The sequence below is a fragment of the Rosa rugosa genome, chromosome 1, assembly GCF_958449725.1.
Source record: "Rosa rugosa chromosome 1, drRosRugo1.1, whole genome shotgun sequence".
NCBI lineage: Eukaryota > Viridiplantae > Streptophyta > Magnoliopsida > Rosales > Rosaceae > Rosa > Rosa rugosa.
This window is the reverse complement of record NC_084820.1, coordinates 15,817,584-15,835,002: the sequence shown is the minus strand read 5'-3', so window position 1 is coordinate 15,835,002 and position 17,419 is coordinate 15,817,584. Positions and strand designations below refer to the sequence as shown.

The 17,419-nt window shown below is 37.0% G+C and overlaps 3 protein-coding genes across 4 annotated transcripts; 2 read left to right on the top strand and 1 right to left on the bottom strand.

The window, feature by feature from the left end:
- The first annotated feature begins 1,009 nt into the window (after nt 1-1,009).
- Nucleotides 1,010-5,184, top strand: LOC133727381 (dolichyl-diphosphooligosaccharide--protein glycosyltransferase subunit 1A-like). The gene is given in 9 exon segments (XM_062154972.1): nt 1,010-1,420; nt 1,582-1,692; nt 1,922-1,966; nt 2,215-2,472; nt 2,474-2,862; nt 2,939-2,982; nt 2,985-3,085; nt 3,172-3,848; nt 4,911-5,184. Coding segments are annotated over 8 exon segments (1,176 nt in total). The 5' UTR covers nt 1,010-1,399; the 3' UTR covers nt 3,379-3,848; nt 4,911-5,184.
- A 4,274-nt stretch (nt 5,185-9,458) lies between these two features.
- Nucleotides 9,459-10,518, bottom strand: LOC133712430 (uncharacterized). Its single transcript, XM_062138562.1, has 2 exons — nt 10,383-10,518; nt 9,459-9,979 (listed from the first exon to the last, which is right to left on the bottom strand). Exons 1-2 carry the CDS (start codon nt 10,516-10,518, stop codon nt 9,459-9,461), a joined length of 657 nt encoding a protein of 218 aa, XP_061994546.1.
- A 1,628-nt stretch (nt 10,519-12,146) lies between these two features.
- On the top strand, nt 12,147-15,652 carry LOC133720752 (triacylglycerol lipase OBL1-like). 2 transcript variants are annotated; one of them, XM_062147223.1, is made up of 5 exons: nt 12,147-12,532; nt 13,666-13,859; nt 13,995-14,028; nt 14,580-15,202; nt 15,307-15,652. In XM_062147223.1, the coding sequence occupies exons 1-5, from the start codon at nt 12,226-12,228 to the stop codon at nt 15,571-15,573; spliced, it is 1,425 nt and encodes a 474-aa protein (XP_062003207.1). In that variant the 5' UTR covers nt 12,147-12,225; the 3' UTR covers nt 15,574-15,652. The 2 variants fall into 2 exon arrangements, with proteins under 2 accessions (XP_062003207.1, XP_062003214.1); XM_062147230.1 differs by lacking the exon at nt 12,147-12,532 and adding an exon at nt 12,551-13,195.
- The last annotated feature ends 1,767 nt before the right edge of the window (nt 15,653-17,419 follow it).

The following is a 17,419-nucleotide window of genomic DNA, read 5'->3' as shown; positions in this document are numbered from 1 at the left end:
GGCTAATGTCTATGTTTTTTATGTCAGTGTGATTTTAATTTGGTTTGTATATTATGTTTTTTATGTGCTATGATTTTGAATATAAGGTGTGTGCTTTAATAAGAGGAATTTTCAAATACAACTTTTATTTCATAAAATTTATGCTTACATAAATGAAAAACTAGGAATAAGTACAATACAATTACACAACATGCATAATCACCTAATTATTCAAATCATGATCCTCATCCTCTCTAGGAATCCAATTTGTGTTTGAAGGGTCATCATTAGGCACTAGGCCAATAACCTCAATATACAACACTTTTAGCATAACGAAAAAAAAAAATTTGTTGTGTGATGAGGGAAAGTGAATCATACAACACGTTTAAAAAACTTGCGTCGTATAATGCTGTTAAAATTCAGAAGTTTTTAGGCAAAAGGTAATTGCACAACACTTAAAATAATGGTTTGTTGTGTGAATGAAAGAAAATTGAGCGGCACATTTCCCTCCTACCTTGACTCAAATTTGGCTCTAAATTTGTACTACATAGTACAACAGAATAGTTATATCCGTTGTATGAGTGTAACATACAAAATGTCATACAACAGTTTTTTACTTTGTGTTGTATGATCAAGGAAGATATTTTGAGAATGTTTGGATGTGTCTCTAAATGCCACTCATTCCCTCCCAAACCTACAAATTTTGATTGACATATATGTGATGATTGTGAGCTCCTACAACATAAATTACTTATTTATGTTGTCTGAATGAGAAATGTCTATCTCTAGCGCCAAAACTAATACTGTGAAATTAAAATAGCGGGACTTTCCCAATTTAAAACCTCAGCTCAAATTTTATGTATACATTATCGTCAAAATTTTTTTTTTATGTATACATAATCAGACAACCTAATTTAATCTATGTATTGTCTGATTATGAATACAAAAGAAAAAAGAATGCGCCTTTGAGTCTTTGACATCTTAATTAAGGCTTGACTTACAGTTAGACAAAAATAGTCATTTCCTCAAAACCATCTCTCCTCAAAACATCGTCTCCTCTCGCGTTTTCCTCTCTCTCTCTTCCCAATTCGCTCTTCTTTCCCTATCGTCTCCACAATCCTTTCCTCCATCTACATCTACATCTACATCATGACCTTAGCCTACACACATCACCGCCGAGATTAGGGTTCTATTATCTTGACTCAGCCGTCACTCAGGTTCCATTTGTGAAGGAGGAGGATTCTGCGTACTGGACAGAAGAACGAGGTTATTCGATCTACTGAAGATTAGGGTTCTTCGATCTCTAGTTTGCAATGTCAATTTGGGGATTTGTAGGTACTCGATTTGTCAACGCAGTGAGGTCCTGGGTCAGAAAATAAAGAAGGGCATAGTCATCTGCGCCACCGTTTGTTTCAACGCGATGACCGCCGCTTCTACCACGGTGAGCTCTTTGTTTCTCTGTCCCTTTTTTCAGTTGTTGGTTTGTGAAGATGTCACAGATTTTGTTTATAGTGAATCTTGATCTTGATGTTATTTGCTTATGTCTGAGATTCGTTACTTGAAGAAAATGGATGTGAATTTGGTTTCTGATACAGAGAGAAGAGAGAAGAGATACGAGACATGGGTTCGAGGTTTGGTCTGTTTCTCTTGGCAGTTTCCATTCTATGGGCACCCGTGCTCTCCGATCTAGTCATCTCCATAGTTGACCGACGCGTAACTCTCTCATTCTCTAATTGCCCGATTGTGTTCTTCAAATTTTCATTCATGAATTAAATCATTGAGATCTCTTCCTTCCTGTGCATCTCTTATGTTCATGCTTGTCATTCCTTGTTATGGATCACTAGTTGAAATCACAAAGTATTGTTATCGGTTATGTTTTGAAATTTCTTGTGTGTATATGGAAGTAGTGACCGCTGATTATTCAATGTTGGTTTGCATGCAGATTGATTTGACATCACAAATTGTGCACATCACTTCCACACTCAAGGTACCCAGTTCTTATCCTTCATTGATTTCTTAATAGTGGATGTTTATGGTTGAACATGTTGGAGATCAATGACTCAATCGAAAATTTGGAATATCTTTAGCAGATTTTGAATTCTTATTTGCATTCTATAAATTGATTTAGTCAAAGAATCTTCCTAAGAATGCAAAGAGTTTTTGTATCTAGATATAGTTGGAACATAAATATTTATATTGAACTCTACTCATGGCATTACCATGAATGCTGTGCAGGTGGAGAATGAGGGAAGCGACTTGGTTACTGAGGTTTTGTTTTCTTTTCCCTCATGTTTTCGGGCAGAGCATTTGGCACATGTGGCGGCAACCTCCAGTGGAGGGAAAGGAGGGAAAGGAAAAGCCAAAGGTTCTAGTACTAGCTACGCTGTTCAACTTGTTAACCCTAGAGGCGTGCCTGCTTCCTTGACTTTTTACTCGGTAGCTTTACCAAAGGGACTGGGCAAGGGCGAGAGCTTAACCTTTGATGTGTTGGCTTTTTTTCACCCATACGTTGAAGCCATTTACGGAGAAAATTATGCAGGCTGACATTCAGCTCCTAGTGTTTCAGGATACTGCATTCTACCTCTCTCCTTATGCAGTCAAGGCACAAACACTCAGTGTTAAATTGCCTGATGCAGGGAACGAATCTTATATGAGAGTAGATAATACAAAGAATGTTGGTTCAGAGATCAAATATGGTCCATATGAGAATCTCCCTCCCTTTTCGTACTCACCTATTGTTGTTCATTGTGAAAGCAATCAACCCTTTGCTGTTGCTGAAGAGTTGGTGCGAGATATAGAGATTTCCCATTGGGGTAATGTTCAAGTGACAGAGCATTACAAATTTGTCCATGGTTGTGCCCAAAGCAAAGGAGAATTTTCAAGGTCCTTGTTTATTTGCAATACTATGCTAGCCGGGATTTTGGAGTTTGATTTTTATTATTGGCCATTTTTTCTGCAGGCTTGATTATCAAGCCAGACCTCACGTGAGAGATCAGTATGCCATTGGCGTCTTGTTGCAAAGTTGCCACCAAGAACTCATTCTGTCTATTATAGAGACGAAATTGGTAATATTTCAACATCTAACTTATGGAGTGATTCTAAGAAGGTAATGAATTTAAGTTAAGTGACCTATGTTTATAGTTTTTAATTTCTTTATTCCTGATTTTGCTTATCTCTTCCATGTGATTGCAGACAGAACTAGAAATTGAGCCTAGGTATCTTGTGACTGGTGGTTGGAAAACTGCATTTACCATTGGATATGGTTTGCTGCTTCATGACTTTTTATTTCAGTCTGATGGAAAATGCCTCATTGACATAACTTTTGGTTGCCCTATGAATGACGTGGTCATCAACACTCTCATTGTGAAGGTTAGTAATGTGATGATTTATTTAAACTAGTTTTTCTAATCCTTATTGTTTTGAAATAAGGTATATGCATGTGGTTATATATTATTGCCATCAGTTCTTGGTAATCTTAATTGATGGTTCTTCTTGACTTTCAGCAACTTCCATTTTGTTCGTTTCTGACCGTACTTATGGACTCAGCAATTTTGTTCTATAAATTTTGCCTTGGTTTTGGAAGGTTAGTAATAATAGGGATTCTTTCTGTGGAAAACTGGAGATCTTCTTGATGATGCACTGTCACTCTTTCAGCTCTATATAAAGAGATAGATAGTGGTGCCAAAAAATTAGAAAAGAAGAGCAGTGACTTAAAAATTTTGGATTTCGGAGACAAACCCAGCAAGTGGAAGAACAGCTAGCCAGATGGGAGGTCTCTTTTCAGATTTCAGAGGACCACCCCGCCGATTCCTAAGAGCCATGACTACTCCTATGTCAATTCATACCGTACTCTCTACTCTGCTTTCCAGGTACCCTGCAGTATCACCCTTATTTTATTTCTTATAAAAGTCTAAAAGATTCTTACTTTTTGGTCATAAATTTTGAATTTTTACACTTGTACTCCAGAATTATAACTGGCTTCAGTTTTGTTAGTTTCAGAAAACAAAATGATGTCTCTCCCTGGTGTAACAGATTAATAGTTCAGGTGGTAATTGGTATCTAAACCTTAGATTAAATTACTTAGGAATAAACTTTACGTTACTTAAAATGATTATCAGTATCTTACTTTCTATTGTGATTTTCACTCATGATCTGTTTTGGGTGAATGCTGGATTGCGTGCTTTGGGTCATTTGGGTGATGGTTTGTATACATATAACTTCAAACTTGAATACCCAGGTACCTAAAATGCTGTCTGTAACTACAAAACAAGTATTCTCTATTGTTCAAATCCAAGGTTTTTACTTCACTAAAAGATGTCTTTTAGTGAGCAAGTATTTATTTAATGGTCTTTGGGATCAGAGAAATTTATAATTTACTTTGTTTAGTAGTTTTATGTATTGCACGTATGGAGGTGATTGAGAGATCAGTGTTCTAGGCTCATCCTCTTTTATTCATGATAGATCTAAGGATATGTTATGGTCATTAAGCATATCTATTACACCTGCACCATGTAGCTTAGTCTTTAAGTAACTTCAAAGTGAACTAAGAAGCAACAGTGGACTATCTCTTCTTAAAATGTTGCTTTCAGCAATATATTTTTTCATTCTTCCCTGGATATTATTGAATCTTGTTCTCTGATAGTTGGTTTACATTTCTTTCTTGGTAGCAGTGAAGTTTTATGAACTAAAGGCCATGAAGCCATGAGTATCTTCTTTGAATCCTAATTTTTTGAAGCCATGACTTTTTATGTTGATAAGTATACCAAATTTTTTGTCTTGCTTTTCTGTTGTCATTGTGATTCCATTACTCTAATAGGTACGATTGGGCCTAACTAACATATTTTTCTGGGATGTTTATAAAGGTGTGCGCTTTCTTGTATAGTTGCATAGTTCAATTGCTCCATAATGTACTCTTTCTATATGTTTTGTAGATAGCGTTGGAGGGCAGAACTTCAAGTAGCAATGAGTTAAAGGTTGAGAATACAGGAAAGCTAAGATGCTAAAGAATTTGTTCAAGGAATTTGCCAACCATCAATGCAGACTTTATAAGAGAAGTGTTTTGAAACAATACGTATTTGTATAAGCTTTTGATGTCTCAATTAGATGGGCATGTATGAGAATACTTTTCTTCTTTGAATGTTGGCTTGGATGATTGGGAAATGCTCCCTTTTAACATTTGAGGTATATAGAATGGGTTGGATTACTCATTTGATTGGTTTACAATGTGTTTTCTTCCCAATTGATCAATGTTCATTAGGTAAAATGGAGCATTATTATACATCGGACAACAGTTTTATCTAATGGCAATCCAACATTGTCTGAATACACAAAATTGGGTCAGATGCTTAACTCATTTTTACATATCACACAATGGTTTTACAAAAACTATGTCTTCTCATTTACGATCACACAACTGTAAAAACTGAATTCTGTTGTCCAAAATCAAGTCACACAACAATCATACTCTACAACTGAAGTGTGAGGAGAAATCAGACGATAGTGAAATTAAAAAATACGTTGTCTGACTAGGCTTTCAAACAACAGCTTGAAACAAATTTTGCTGTCTGACGCATGCACCTGCCATGCCGAGCATAGCAGCGCGGCAGCTGTGCCTAGCATCTGCCGAGGGAAGGTACAACGTTGATAACAAAAAATTGTTGACTGTTGGTGGTTCATACAACGGCTTTCCACCGTTGTGCCATTTTTCATCACACAACACTCCGATACACAACGGAGATCGTCCAAATCACACAACAATTTTGGCCCGTTGTCTGTTAGCTTTTTTGGCCTAGTGAGGGTTAGGGTTGGTGGAATCACCCATAGAGAAAGGTGAAAATTGTGGTTGTGTAGGATATCCCCCGGGGTAAGGTGGTTGTGGATAGTATCCACCGGGGTAAAGGGGTTGTGGGAATCCACCGGTGAAGGGAGGTGGTGGGAATCCACCGGTGAAGGGAGATTGTGGGAATCCATCGGGGTAAGGTGGTTGTGGGTATGCACCGGGGTAAGGAGGTTGTGGGAATGGACCACCAAAATTTGGTTGTGGGAATGCACCACCAAAATTGGGTTGCGGATAGTATCCACCCATAGAAGGTGGCGTTTGCTCGCCAAGATCTTCTCTCTCCGCTATCTTCTTTTGCCTTCTTGACCAATAACCCTTTTTAGTTGGCGTCATCTGACTTGTATCAATCTCCATAATATGCTCTTCCCTCTCTTTAATTCGCTATTCCATCTCTTGTAATAGGAATGCCTCTTTTCGCATATCCATTTGCAATCGGATACAATCTCGTTGATTTTCCTCTTGGAGACTTCGAGCGAATTCCTCATCGAGTTTTTTCTTGCCAGCGGTTGCCTCTATTTGGTTGTTCGCTATACTCTTGGCAGCGCTTGACAAAGGACTTTGATCTTTCGCTGCCTTCTTTCCTTTCCGAATTGCTTCTTTCGCAGCCTTCCTTCCTTGAGGCCTCACATTAGGATCTGCAGTTTCACCTGCAATTACCTCATCTACATCCATGTCCAAGTTGATGGAAGAATTTTCAGCAATTGGTTGTCTGTGCGTATGTTGACTTCCTGCATTTGATGTTCCTCCGGATGTATGGCTATGGATGCCTTTAAATTGTGCAAAGCCCTCCACAACAGCGTAACTATCAAAACTCTGAAACAAGTGTCTTTTGGTCTTCCCTCTTCTCTTCATCCCGACATGCCACAATTTCTGTGCTTCATCTTGCTACGTAATTAAAAAAAGTACTAAAAAATTCAATTAGTACAAATATAAATGCTATTATGAAGGGTCATCTATTATAAGGTCATAATTTTAATAAGAAAGTATCTCACCGTTTTACAATAAAAATCAATAAGTACAAATATAAACATCGTTGTAATTACATCATTATTTATCAACTAATTATTTTAATTATAACGAAAAGCAATTACTACAATTAAAACGATATTATAATTACTACATTATTTATCAAGTAATATTTTACTATAATGTATCAACAAATTAAATGATTTTTAAATGATTTATCAACAAATACATACCTCATCAACCGCATTTGAACCGCTCTTGTACCAATTTTTTGCTTGCCTTAATGCACAATGCCACTCAAAGAGTTCAACCTTCAAAATTTTCCACCTTCCCTGCAAAGAGGAAGATGATCGGCTCTTGGGCCAATTTGGGACAAAGTGTAGCTTCACGCGCCTCCATAAGTCGTTTTTTTTTTTTTTCTGATTTGTGCCCACAGCCAGATCTTGGCCTACAGCTTTCCAAGACTTGCACAATTGAACATCTTCCTCATCTGTCCATCTCCTTTTCTCTTCGGTATTATCATCTTCACTTTGATCTCCCTCTTATCCGGCCACTGGACGTGTGTTTCCCCTTTGTTCGGCCATATTGGATATAAACAAATTTGGATGATGAGAGCTATATGAAGAGGAGGAAGGTGTAACTATGAAGTATAATTTTTGGTGTGAGATGTAAAAAAAATGGTAGGTATTTATAGATAAATTTTTAGAATTTTTTTCAATTTTTTTTCTTACCGTTTTGTTACCGTTACCTATATAATCATACATATTAATTATATACCATCAGATCTTCACATCAATTGCAACCAACGGCCAAGATTAATTGACCGTTGGTTTTAAAATTCCAAAAGCCCAACAGATGACTGCCACGTCCCTGCAGCTGTCCCTCCCCTTGGCGCTACACAACAAAAATGGCGTCTCCCTCACGCGTGAAGCAGCTCAGCGCTACGCGACAAAAAAACGGCCCCTTCACGCGCGTCTGCACTATTCAGCCTCTCCCCTCCTTCGGCTGAGGTCACCCACGTTGCTTCTTGGGCCAAGCTGGCAGCTTCTTCGACTGGGCAAGAATTATGTCAACCCATTGCCCTATTTCTTGGACTGGGTCAAGAAAATCTCAATCTTGGCTGGTCAAGGACAAACCGGTGGAAGCCACAATTTGGTGTTTGAAGGTCACCACCTCACCAAATCCATGTTTTGCCCTGTCAAAGAGGAACCGGTGGACTTGCTTTTAGGTGTTGGTTGTAAAAGAGGTTTTCAGCCGTAATTTTTCTCTCTCTTTTTAAAAAAAAAAAAAGAAAAAAAAAGAGAGACATGAATCATCTCTCATAGACACAATTAAAATAAGTCATTATCTAAGTAATTTCCCTCAAAAAAGTAATTTTACATTCAACTACTAATTAATAGAAACACTCCTAATAAACTAAAAAGGCCTGGCAACAAAATTCGGCAAAACCCCATGACATTGCCCATCCTAGCCCAATTTATCACGGGCATCAATTGGTGATGTCAACGCAAACTCAGCATTAAAGAGCCTAACCTCTTTAGGGTGAGGCTAGGTTGTGCTGCAATCAACCGTATTTTTCTAAAAAGAAAAAATAATTAATATATTCAATCAGATTAGATCAACTCCAGCTAATAATCTCTCTCCTTTTCATCGATCAGCCAGACTTTTTTCATCTTCTAAAATCGTCTTTGTAAGTACAATATATAATTGTATGATTTCATGTGAACAATACCCAAGACTTCCTTCACATCCATCGATATACAGCAAAGAACAAAGAAATAAAAATCTTGAGGAAAAACTTAGCAACATAAGGTTAATTTAACCTCCGCCGATCAGTACAATTTTTTTAGTCCCGGTCTTCCTCCCATCTTCACTTACAAGAAGCTTTTCAGAAAACCCACCTCATCATCTCCATTTTAGATAAGAAAGAGAAGGGTGTTAATTGAGATATATATGAGAGCAGCTTATTATTTGCAAAAGAAAAATACACTTCAATTCTTTTCTTTTTGGACAATAAAAACAGACTTTGACTAAGAATGATGCTAGAAACTCAATAATCAGGCACATATTAGTTTTAGTGCTGGTGGGGTATACTTATCATGAACATAATCGTTCACTCTTTGTCCATAGTTCTCTAGAGAAAGATTTTTCCACCTATCCTGTCGATCGGTAGGTATTTAATTTTCATCATCCATGGAAGTAAAGATCTGTAACATGAAAATGCATGAAAACGTTCCATGGTAAATAACGTTGAAAATGTTAAAAACAAAAATGATAATTCCTATCAATATGTTGAGATCGAAACTTAAATTATTTTTTTTTATCTGCTCTAAAATACATACTTTAAATTAATTTATATGGATCCATGAAATTGCGAAAAATATAATTTGCTCTTGGTCTTGCTATAGGGGGTATGGGTTTTCTATTTACTATTTTTTGGATGGTTCATGTCATATATACAGAGCCACCTTGTAGGCTTGTAGCTATTGGTTGCAGACCAACATACTGTAGTAATTTGGTTCCAAAAGAGAATCTAAGATTAATGTTCAAAAGAAAAAAAAAAAAAAAAAAAAAAAAAGAGAATCTAAGATTGATATGGAAGTAAGAAAAAAATCATCACCAATATATTGACTTTTTTTTTTAGGGGAAAGACGTCAAACTTTTATAACTGGAATTAATTCATACAATGGTTAGCAACATAGTTGCTGATGCGAGAGGGAATCTGACCACTCCAAGCTAAATCTAGACTAGAATTAAGAGCTAACTTAGCTAACATATGCGCAGCTGAATTAGACTCTCTAAAGACATGAGTAAATGAAGAACTCGGTAAAGAAGCTTGGAAAAAAGAAATATCTTCCACAATCCTCCCATACCCAGAAGCATCCTCCTCATCGGACATGATATCCTTAACCAATTTTTGGCAATCAGTTTCAAAAATAATTGGAGCCAAGCTATTACTCACAGCAAACTGACAAGCCAATCTAGCAGCAAACGCTTCCACCATAGCAGGGGTTGTGACATTAGACACTTTCCTGCAACAACCTCCCATAATTAAACCTGAAGAGTCATGAATTATCACTCCAAGGCCCCCACAATTAGTATACTGATCAAAAGCACCATCTAGGTTAGCCTTCACCCACCCAATTGGAGGAGGTGACCACGGCCTAGCCTCTCGAGCTGCCTTACGGCGCAGCCCTATACCAACAGAATTAAACAAAACATGTTGGGAGCAAAAACCGTATCTCAACTGAGTAGGAATAGACATCTTCCCTTGCCAAACTCTTTTATTTCTTTCTTTCCATATCGACCAGATTCCCCACAGCAATAGGGAAAATAAATTCCGAGAAAGCATACCATTACAAAATTGCAGCCAATCCAAACAAGAAGCAACATTGTGATTGGAAAAAATACCTTCAAGGCTCGGGCATAGACATAGAATCTCTTTGACAAAAGAGCAATCTACTAACATGTTCAATCGTCTCCTCTTCCGCATTACAGAAGACACATCCCTCATCAATAAACACCTGTTTCTTTCATAACTGTGATACTGTAGGAAGAATAGAAGAGCAAACTCTCCAAATATGAACCTTTACCTTACCTGGAACATTAGCTGCCCAAATACTTTTCCAAATACTAGATACCTCTGAACCACCTGATGCAGAAGCAGGAGATCGAATGTAGCCATTCAATAGCCTGGACATAAGCAGATCTAGTAGTAAAGACTCCCTTAGCATCAAAGTGCCAAACAAGTCTATCTGGGACAGATCTTGAGCTCAAAGGAATAGCCAAAATTAATGCCGCATCCACAGGGTCAAACAAATGATTAACAGTGTCAACATCCCAATGAGAAGCAGTAATTAGCTCACCAATATATTGACTTGGATATATAAAACACAAATAACTACTTTTAATTTGATCATTGACATGGATGTTAATTATATAGACTTACGTACAAGATTTAAAATGATACAAAATAATTAAAAGACTAGAGGCATAATTAGTACGTTGGAGTGTAGGACTTTGATGTGCAAGTCCTGTACCCTATTTTCTTTTCAATCATTTGCGCGTGAATCACACGAGTATTGATGAATATCCAAGACCACATCAAGGCTAACAGTACCTTTAATATTTCTACAAGAACGACTATATATTATTTTAGGGTTTATATGAGTGATAAAATAGAAAATAAAAGATGAACGAGAAGGGAAAGATTTTCCATGTATGGGAAATTATTGGTGTGGGAGCGAGCAGCCGAGCATATTGCATGTGTTCGCCACTTCGCCCTTCTTTATTCCCGTTTGTGTAAAACGACATATATCTTTATCCTGGCACATCACGAAACATCGCGAAAGACAAGACCGGGCCCGTTCTAGCTTGTATGCATGTGGATGTGCCTCTCAGAGTGACGGAGTCTCTGATCTGGTATCTCCGGTTCTTTGCCTTGTCGAAAATGAAGTTTCTGGGACGTGATTAGCCATTTTCGTAGAATCCTCCGCGTACTGATAATGAAAGAACCAGCTCTCAAGTTACGCGGAACGTTCAAAAGAGGATTACAAAAGTATGTTTTCTGACTCCTAAATATGTTTTCTGACTTTCTCACGTCTCTTTTCCATTTTACTCTTTAATTCAAATTTAAAGGCATTATCTGCCTCTCTTTCATACATTGGTCATTAAATTCTTTCTAATTATTGTTGTTGACAAACACAAATGAACAATTCTTAGGTTCACCCCTAGGGTGAATGAGCATATTCACCATCTTTTGCGATTAACGCATAATAACTTTATAATTTTCTAATCCAACCGTTCATGTTATATAACGTAATACAAAGATTAGCTCTGTAAAAAATCAATCAAATTGAAGACCTTTTAGTTATTCATTTCTATGAAATACATGGACGGTTCATCATAGTAGTAGTAAGTGTTATTAGAACCATCCATTTGTTTGATTCAATTAGACAATTAAACGATTTTCGATTCGATTGATTTTTTACAGAGATGATCTTTAAAGGATAATTTAAGATATAGACCGTTGGATTATAATTTTATTAAGTAAAAATATGTTAATCGACAACGGGGTGAATATGCTCGTTCACCCCTAAAAATTGTCCTACTCAAATTCATTTGATTATTTCTTTACATTTAAAACTTTCTTTAATTGGTTAATGACTTAATCAATCCTTCAAAATAATTTAAGAGTTTGATTATAAAAGTAGAGTGCATAAAATTCAGAAACCTACCCTTATCATACCGTGTACCTAGGTAACTAGCGTACCGCGTATTCACACCGGTACGACCCGTGATCCAGGTAACATTGATCGAGCTTTGTGTATAAGTACTCTACGCTCTCTGCCTATAAATAGACTACTCTCACCTGGTTTTATTGCATAGCAGATAAACTCGACCAAACAGTACTAAGAAATACTCTCTCTCTCTCATTAGCCATGGCTTGTAACAAGAGTTTTTCCAGCAATTACATGCTACTGGACCCCAACGATGTGGGTTTCTTTGATCTGATTCACATCTTGATCTCCAATAACTTGGAGAAGAGAAAGTTCGTTGACTCCTCCGATGACAAAGAAGATGACTTTCAGCGCAGATGGCTCATATTTCTGTCTATTGTGGTGCAGAAGTTGCTGCAGTTTGTGTCGAAGCCAATGGCAGTTATTGGCTGGGCAATCGAAATGTTCTTGAACTTTTTGTCAATTAATGGCTGCAGCTTGCATGGACTGCTCCTAAATCTTTTGCGAGGTACTTAGTTTTAATTGCTTCCTAATTCTCATATTCATGCAATTGTTTAATGATTGTGGAATCTACAGATTAGCATACTCTCTCGTCACCACTCATAAGTAGACTGCTCGGTCTTTGAGTATCGTTAAATAAAAACATTTAGCATAAAATCAATTAGCACCAAGTGAACGGACTAGTAACCCCTAAAATCTAAATAGATATACTTACGACGAAGTTAATTAAATCAGTTTAAAATTTTATTTCTATTACGAAAGCAGCCGTGTCGAGCGGCGGCGCTCTTCCATGGGAGAGAGAGAGATTGCAACTGGTATGTATTTGGAAGTAAATATTTTTGTTTTATTCTTTTTTGAATTATATATTGATATACATCCACGCAAGTAAATTGTCACTGTCTCAAGTCAAAGAAAAGAATAATAAGAGCAAGTTCACCGGTTCCTCTTTGACCGGGCAAAACATGGATTTGGTGAGGTGGCAGTCATCAAAGTTGAAATTGTGGCTTCCACCGGTTGAAGCTTGCCCAGCCAATTGTTGGCTTTTAATGACTGAGGCCAAAGAAAAAGGCAACAGCATGACTAAATTTTTGACTGGGTTTGAGGGGTTGCCAGCTGGGCCCAAGCCATAACATGGCTGACATCATCACTCCACCCTACAAGCATGAAAAAGGTGGGTAACTGTCATGAAATCACAGCGGTCCATTTCAATTAAGTAGAAGATCCAACGGCAAACAATTAATAACCAATATATATATGAACAGTCTTGACTGGTTAAGAAAAAAAACCGGTGCAAACCTATGTCCAGTGGCAGTGAATAGTAACTTGACTGGTCGAATTCTTGACTTCTCGACTTTGCCTTTTCTTGACTACGGGTGCACTTGCTCTAATAAACGCATGCAGTTGTTGGAAGCCACTCATTTTTTTTTTGGTGAAGGAAGCCACTAAATTATAGTAGTGGTTATGATGAACTGTCTTATTCCTTATGTTCTAGCTTTGCTGTTATGTTATGATCAACTATTGATACTTTATATAAAGTGTGAACTATGATGTAGATAGAAAATACGAGAAAATACATAATCTGCATGTATTAGACTAATTATCGAATGGAGATTAATCACTTGGGTTATGATTGGCACGCAGGCAAGATCATTGTACCAGATAGCAACTCAGAAACATTCTTGTCGTTTATTGGAAATTTGGATAAGCGAGTAAAGCTGGACAGTAGAATCAAACCTGGAGATGGAAAATATAATGCAGCACTCAGTGTGATGGCCTCTAAACTATCATATGAGAACCATGCCTGCATCAAAACTACAGTCCAAGATCACTGGAAGGTATCACATTATTTAATTTACAACTTCAACTGGGTCTAATATTGCTTCCATTAAAACTCAATTAGAATGGTAATAATAGATTAAATTGTGAAACTCATGCCTAATTTTCTGTTTTTTGTTTTCAAACTCTGGCAGATGGAGTTCGTGGGCTTTTACGACTTCTGGAATGGTAAGAAGCATCCAAGGCCGAGAATTAATACATTGGCATATACAATAATGTCATATTCGCACAAAAATAGTTGATTGTGATTAATGATTCAGATTAACAATTTGACAGTATATCATCTTAATTAAATATAGAGCTAATTTCATTTTACCTTCTTAACATTTACACTTTAAATCAGTTGTGGCACTGCATTTTTAATTTCACCACATGTACCTCTGTGCTCTCCAATTTAATTAATCATGTCCAATAATTAGTTTTTTTGTCAAGTATTTTGTAAATATGATGATGATTCACTAATGTAGCATGCAAAATTATATTTTATGTGACTACAATTTCAAAATACATCACACAATCATTGGCAAGATAGCCGAGGGTTAGACAAGAGTGGTTGAAATTAATAAGTATATGGACACCCGTGATGAAATTAAAAATGTATGAGCTCAAATAATTTAGGGTGCAAAGATTAGGGAGTTAAAATGAAATTTGCCCTATAAAATATATTTATGCAAGTGGTCAGTTACTTTAATACTAACTAATTATTATTTTTCTTGCAGAGTATCAGGGAAAAGCTACAACACAAGCCTTTATGCTTCGGGACAGATCACGTGCTGACCATGATACCATTGTTGTTGCCTTTAGAGGAACCGAACCCTTTGATGCAGATGCATGGTGCTCTGACTTTGATATTTCGTGGTATGAGCTTGAAGGTGGAGTAAACGGAAAGATCCATGGTGGCTTCATGAAAGCTCTAGGTTTACAGAAAAATATCGGTTGGCCAAAGAAAATCGAGCAAGATGACAAGCACCCCTTAGCTTACTATGCTGTTAGGGACATGCTGAAAAAGCTACTAAGTGAAAATGATAAGGCGAGATATATCATAACAGGGCACAGTTTAGGCGGAGCGTTAGCAATTCTCTTCCCTGCAATTTTGGCATTGCACGAGGAAAACAAGCTGTTGGAGAAATTGGAAGGAGTTTATACATTTGGGCAGCCAAGGGTTGGAGACAAGGAATTTGGGCAATACATGGAAAATGAAGTATTGAAAGAGCACAATGTTAGGTATTTTAGGTTTGTTTATAGTAATGATATGGTGCCCAGGTTACCCTATGATGACAAGGCCCTCATGTTCAAGCACTTTGGGACCTGCCTTTACTATAACAGAAACTATGAAGCACAGGTATGCTTGCAGTTTCTCTTCTCTTATCAATCACATTACTGAAATGAAATCTGTCTGAGAATGCTTCTTCTAATTAAATTCTATATATGTTCTTAATGATTCAGATTCTTCCAGAAGAGCCAAACAAGAATTACTTCTCCCCATCGGTGCAAATAACTATGATGGTGAATGCATTTTATGAGCTGACGAGAAGCTTCACAATTCCAAATAAGTACGGACCTGACTACGCCGAAGGGTACTTCTTCAGATTGTTTAGGCTAAGTGGTTTGCTAATGCCAGGGGCATCAGCACATTGTCCCCAAGATTATGTGAATTTAACCAGATTGGGACCCTCAGATGTGTTCGTCTTACCTAAGCCCAAGCAACTGTGAAACCATGCATGGTGAAATTATTTGTATTGCCTACCATTATGAGCAGGTTTCAATTAATTAATTAATTAATTAATTGTAATGTGTAGCCTTCTTAATGATAAAGTTATAAAGTAATCTGGGATTCGCATCCAAAACGAATTGACAATGGATGAAGTGGTCTAAACCCTTATAAATCTATAGGCAATGTCTCATTTTTTCAATGTGGGATGTATATATTCTCAATACGCTCCCGCACGTGTTGCGAATTTTCAAGCCATACACGCGGATAACTTTGGGTGACGTGGAGCTCATGTGGAATAACCCGCTATGATATCATGATAAAGTAATTTGGGGTTCGCATCCAAAATCAATTGACAATTGATGGAGTGGTCCAAACCCTTATAAACCCATAAACAATTCCCATTTTTCTTATGTGGGATGTATATATTGTTAAGGGTAAAAGGGTATTTTGCCAAGTCAAGTTAGATATACTGTTCTATAGTATAAATACATGTACTTGACTCTTGTATAAATAGTGTTAGTACTCTCATTCTGTAATGTGCTCTGTTTTCTTGTTTTCTTGATTAAATACAGACCTCTAGCTTCTTCGTTTTCTTTCCTTCTCCTCAAGATAATATACAAAGCTTTCATGGTATCAAGAGCCAGGTTCGATCGGTGACCTAGTTTTGCTTGAGAATTGCACAGTTTTTCGGTTCAGTTCATCAGTGTTGTTCGTCAAATCGCAATGGTCATGCCGATTGGGTCAGATAAGTGAAATATTTTGCCAAGTTGATTATATCGAAATTGTTGATTCTATTCGAAATTGTTGAAATTCAAGGTTGTTTTCCCTTTATCGACGCTTTGGATTTATATGAACAGTGTTCGCGATCACTTTCTCAAGCTCAAAGTAGTTGCATCAGTGATAAGTTGGAATTTTGATATTTTAGTATTACAAACCCTAAAATTTTGGGGATTTTTGTTCAAAGGCGATTCACAGAGAGGTGAAAATTTGTGTCAAGGCAATTCAAAGAGAAAGCGAACTGGTATTCACTTTGGTCTCTGGGTATATTGATCATCTAAATTCCAGTCTATTATTTGTGGCTATTCGTAGAATGGTTTCTCTGTGGTTGTGTTCATAACATCGAATCATGCAACCTACTGTGATTAATTAGAACCATTTTGATTGTGTGTAATGTTGCTTGTCTCCATTGGAGTACTTATTGTGTTGAAGCAATTGGAGTGATTTTTGCATTTGGAGAATATTGGAATGAAAGACAGCCAACAAACGGGACAAGGGAAAAGCAATTGTAAATGGATGAGTTTGTGCTTATACATATTCTTGGATAGTGTTATATACACTATGGATTATTAGGGTGTGATAAGGGATTGTTGGGATACAGAATTCTGCATTGATATTCCCTCGACATCAATGTTTACTCTGGTCTACAATCTACAATTTTGCTTGAATTGAACTGGGAAGATTTTGTGAGTTTCTTTTACAATTCTGTGTTACCTTGCATCATGGATAACAGTACTATGTTACAAAATTATCTATTGTCCAATTTCTACAATCTGATTCCAATCCGCTTAGACAACTCTAACTATGTCACATGGAAATTTTTGTTAGAGACAATGTTAAAAGGTTGTGGCCTAATGAAATATATCGATGAATCGTTCCCTTGTCCTCCACCATACATGATCACAGAAGAAGACACAGTCACATCTGAAATCACAACAGAGTACATAAACTGGAAGCAAAACGATTATGTTGTTATGACTTTGCTTGCTGCCACTCTATCTAGTGATGTTCTCTCTTTTGTTGTTGGAAGTAAAACTTCTAGAGAACTTTGGTGTTTGCTCAAGGAGA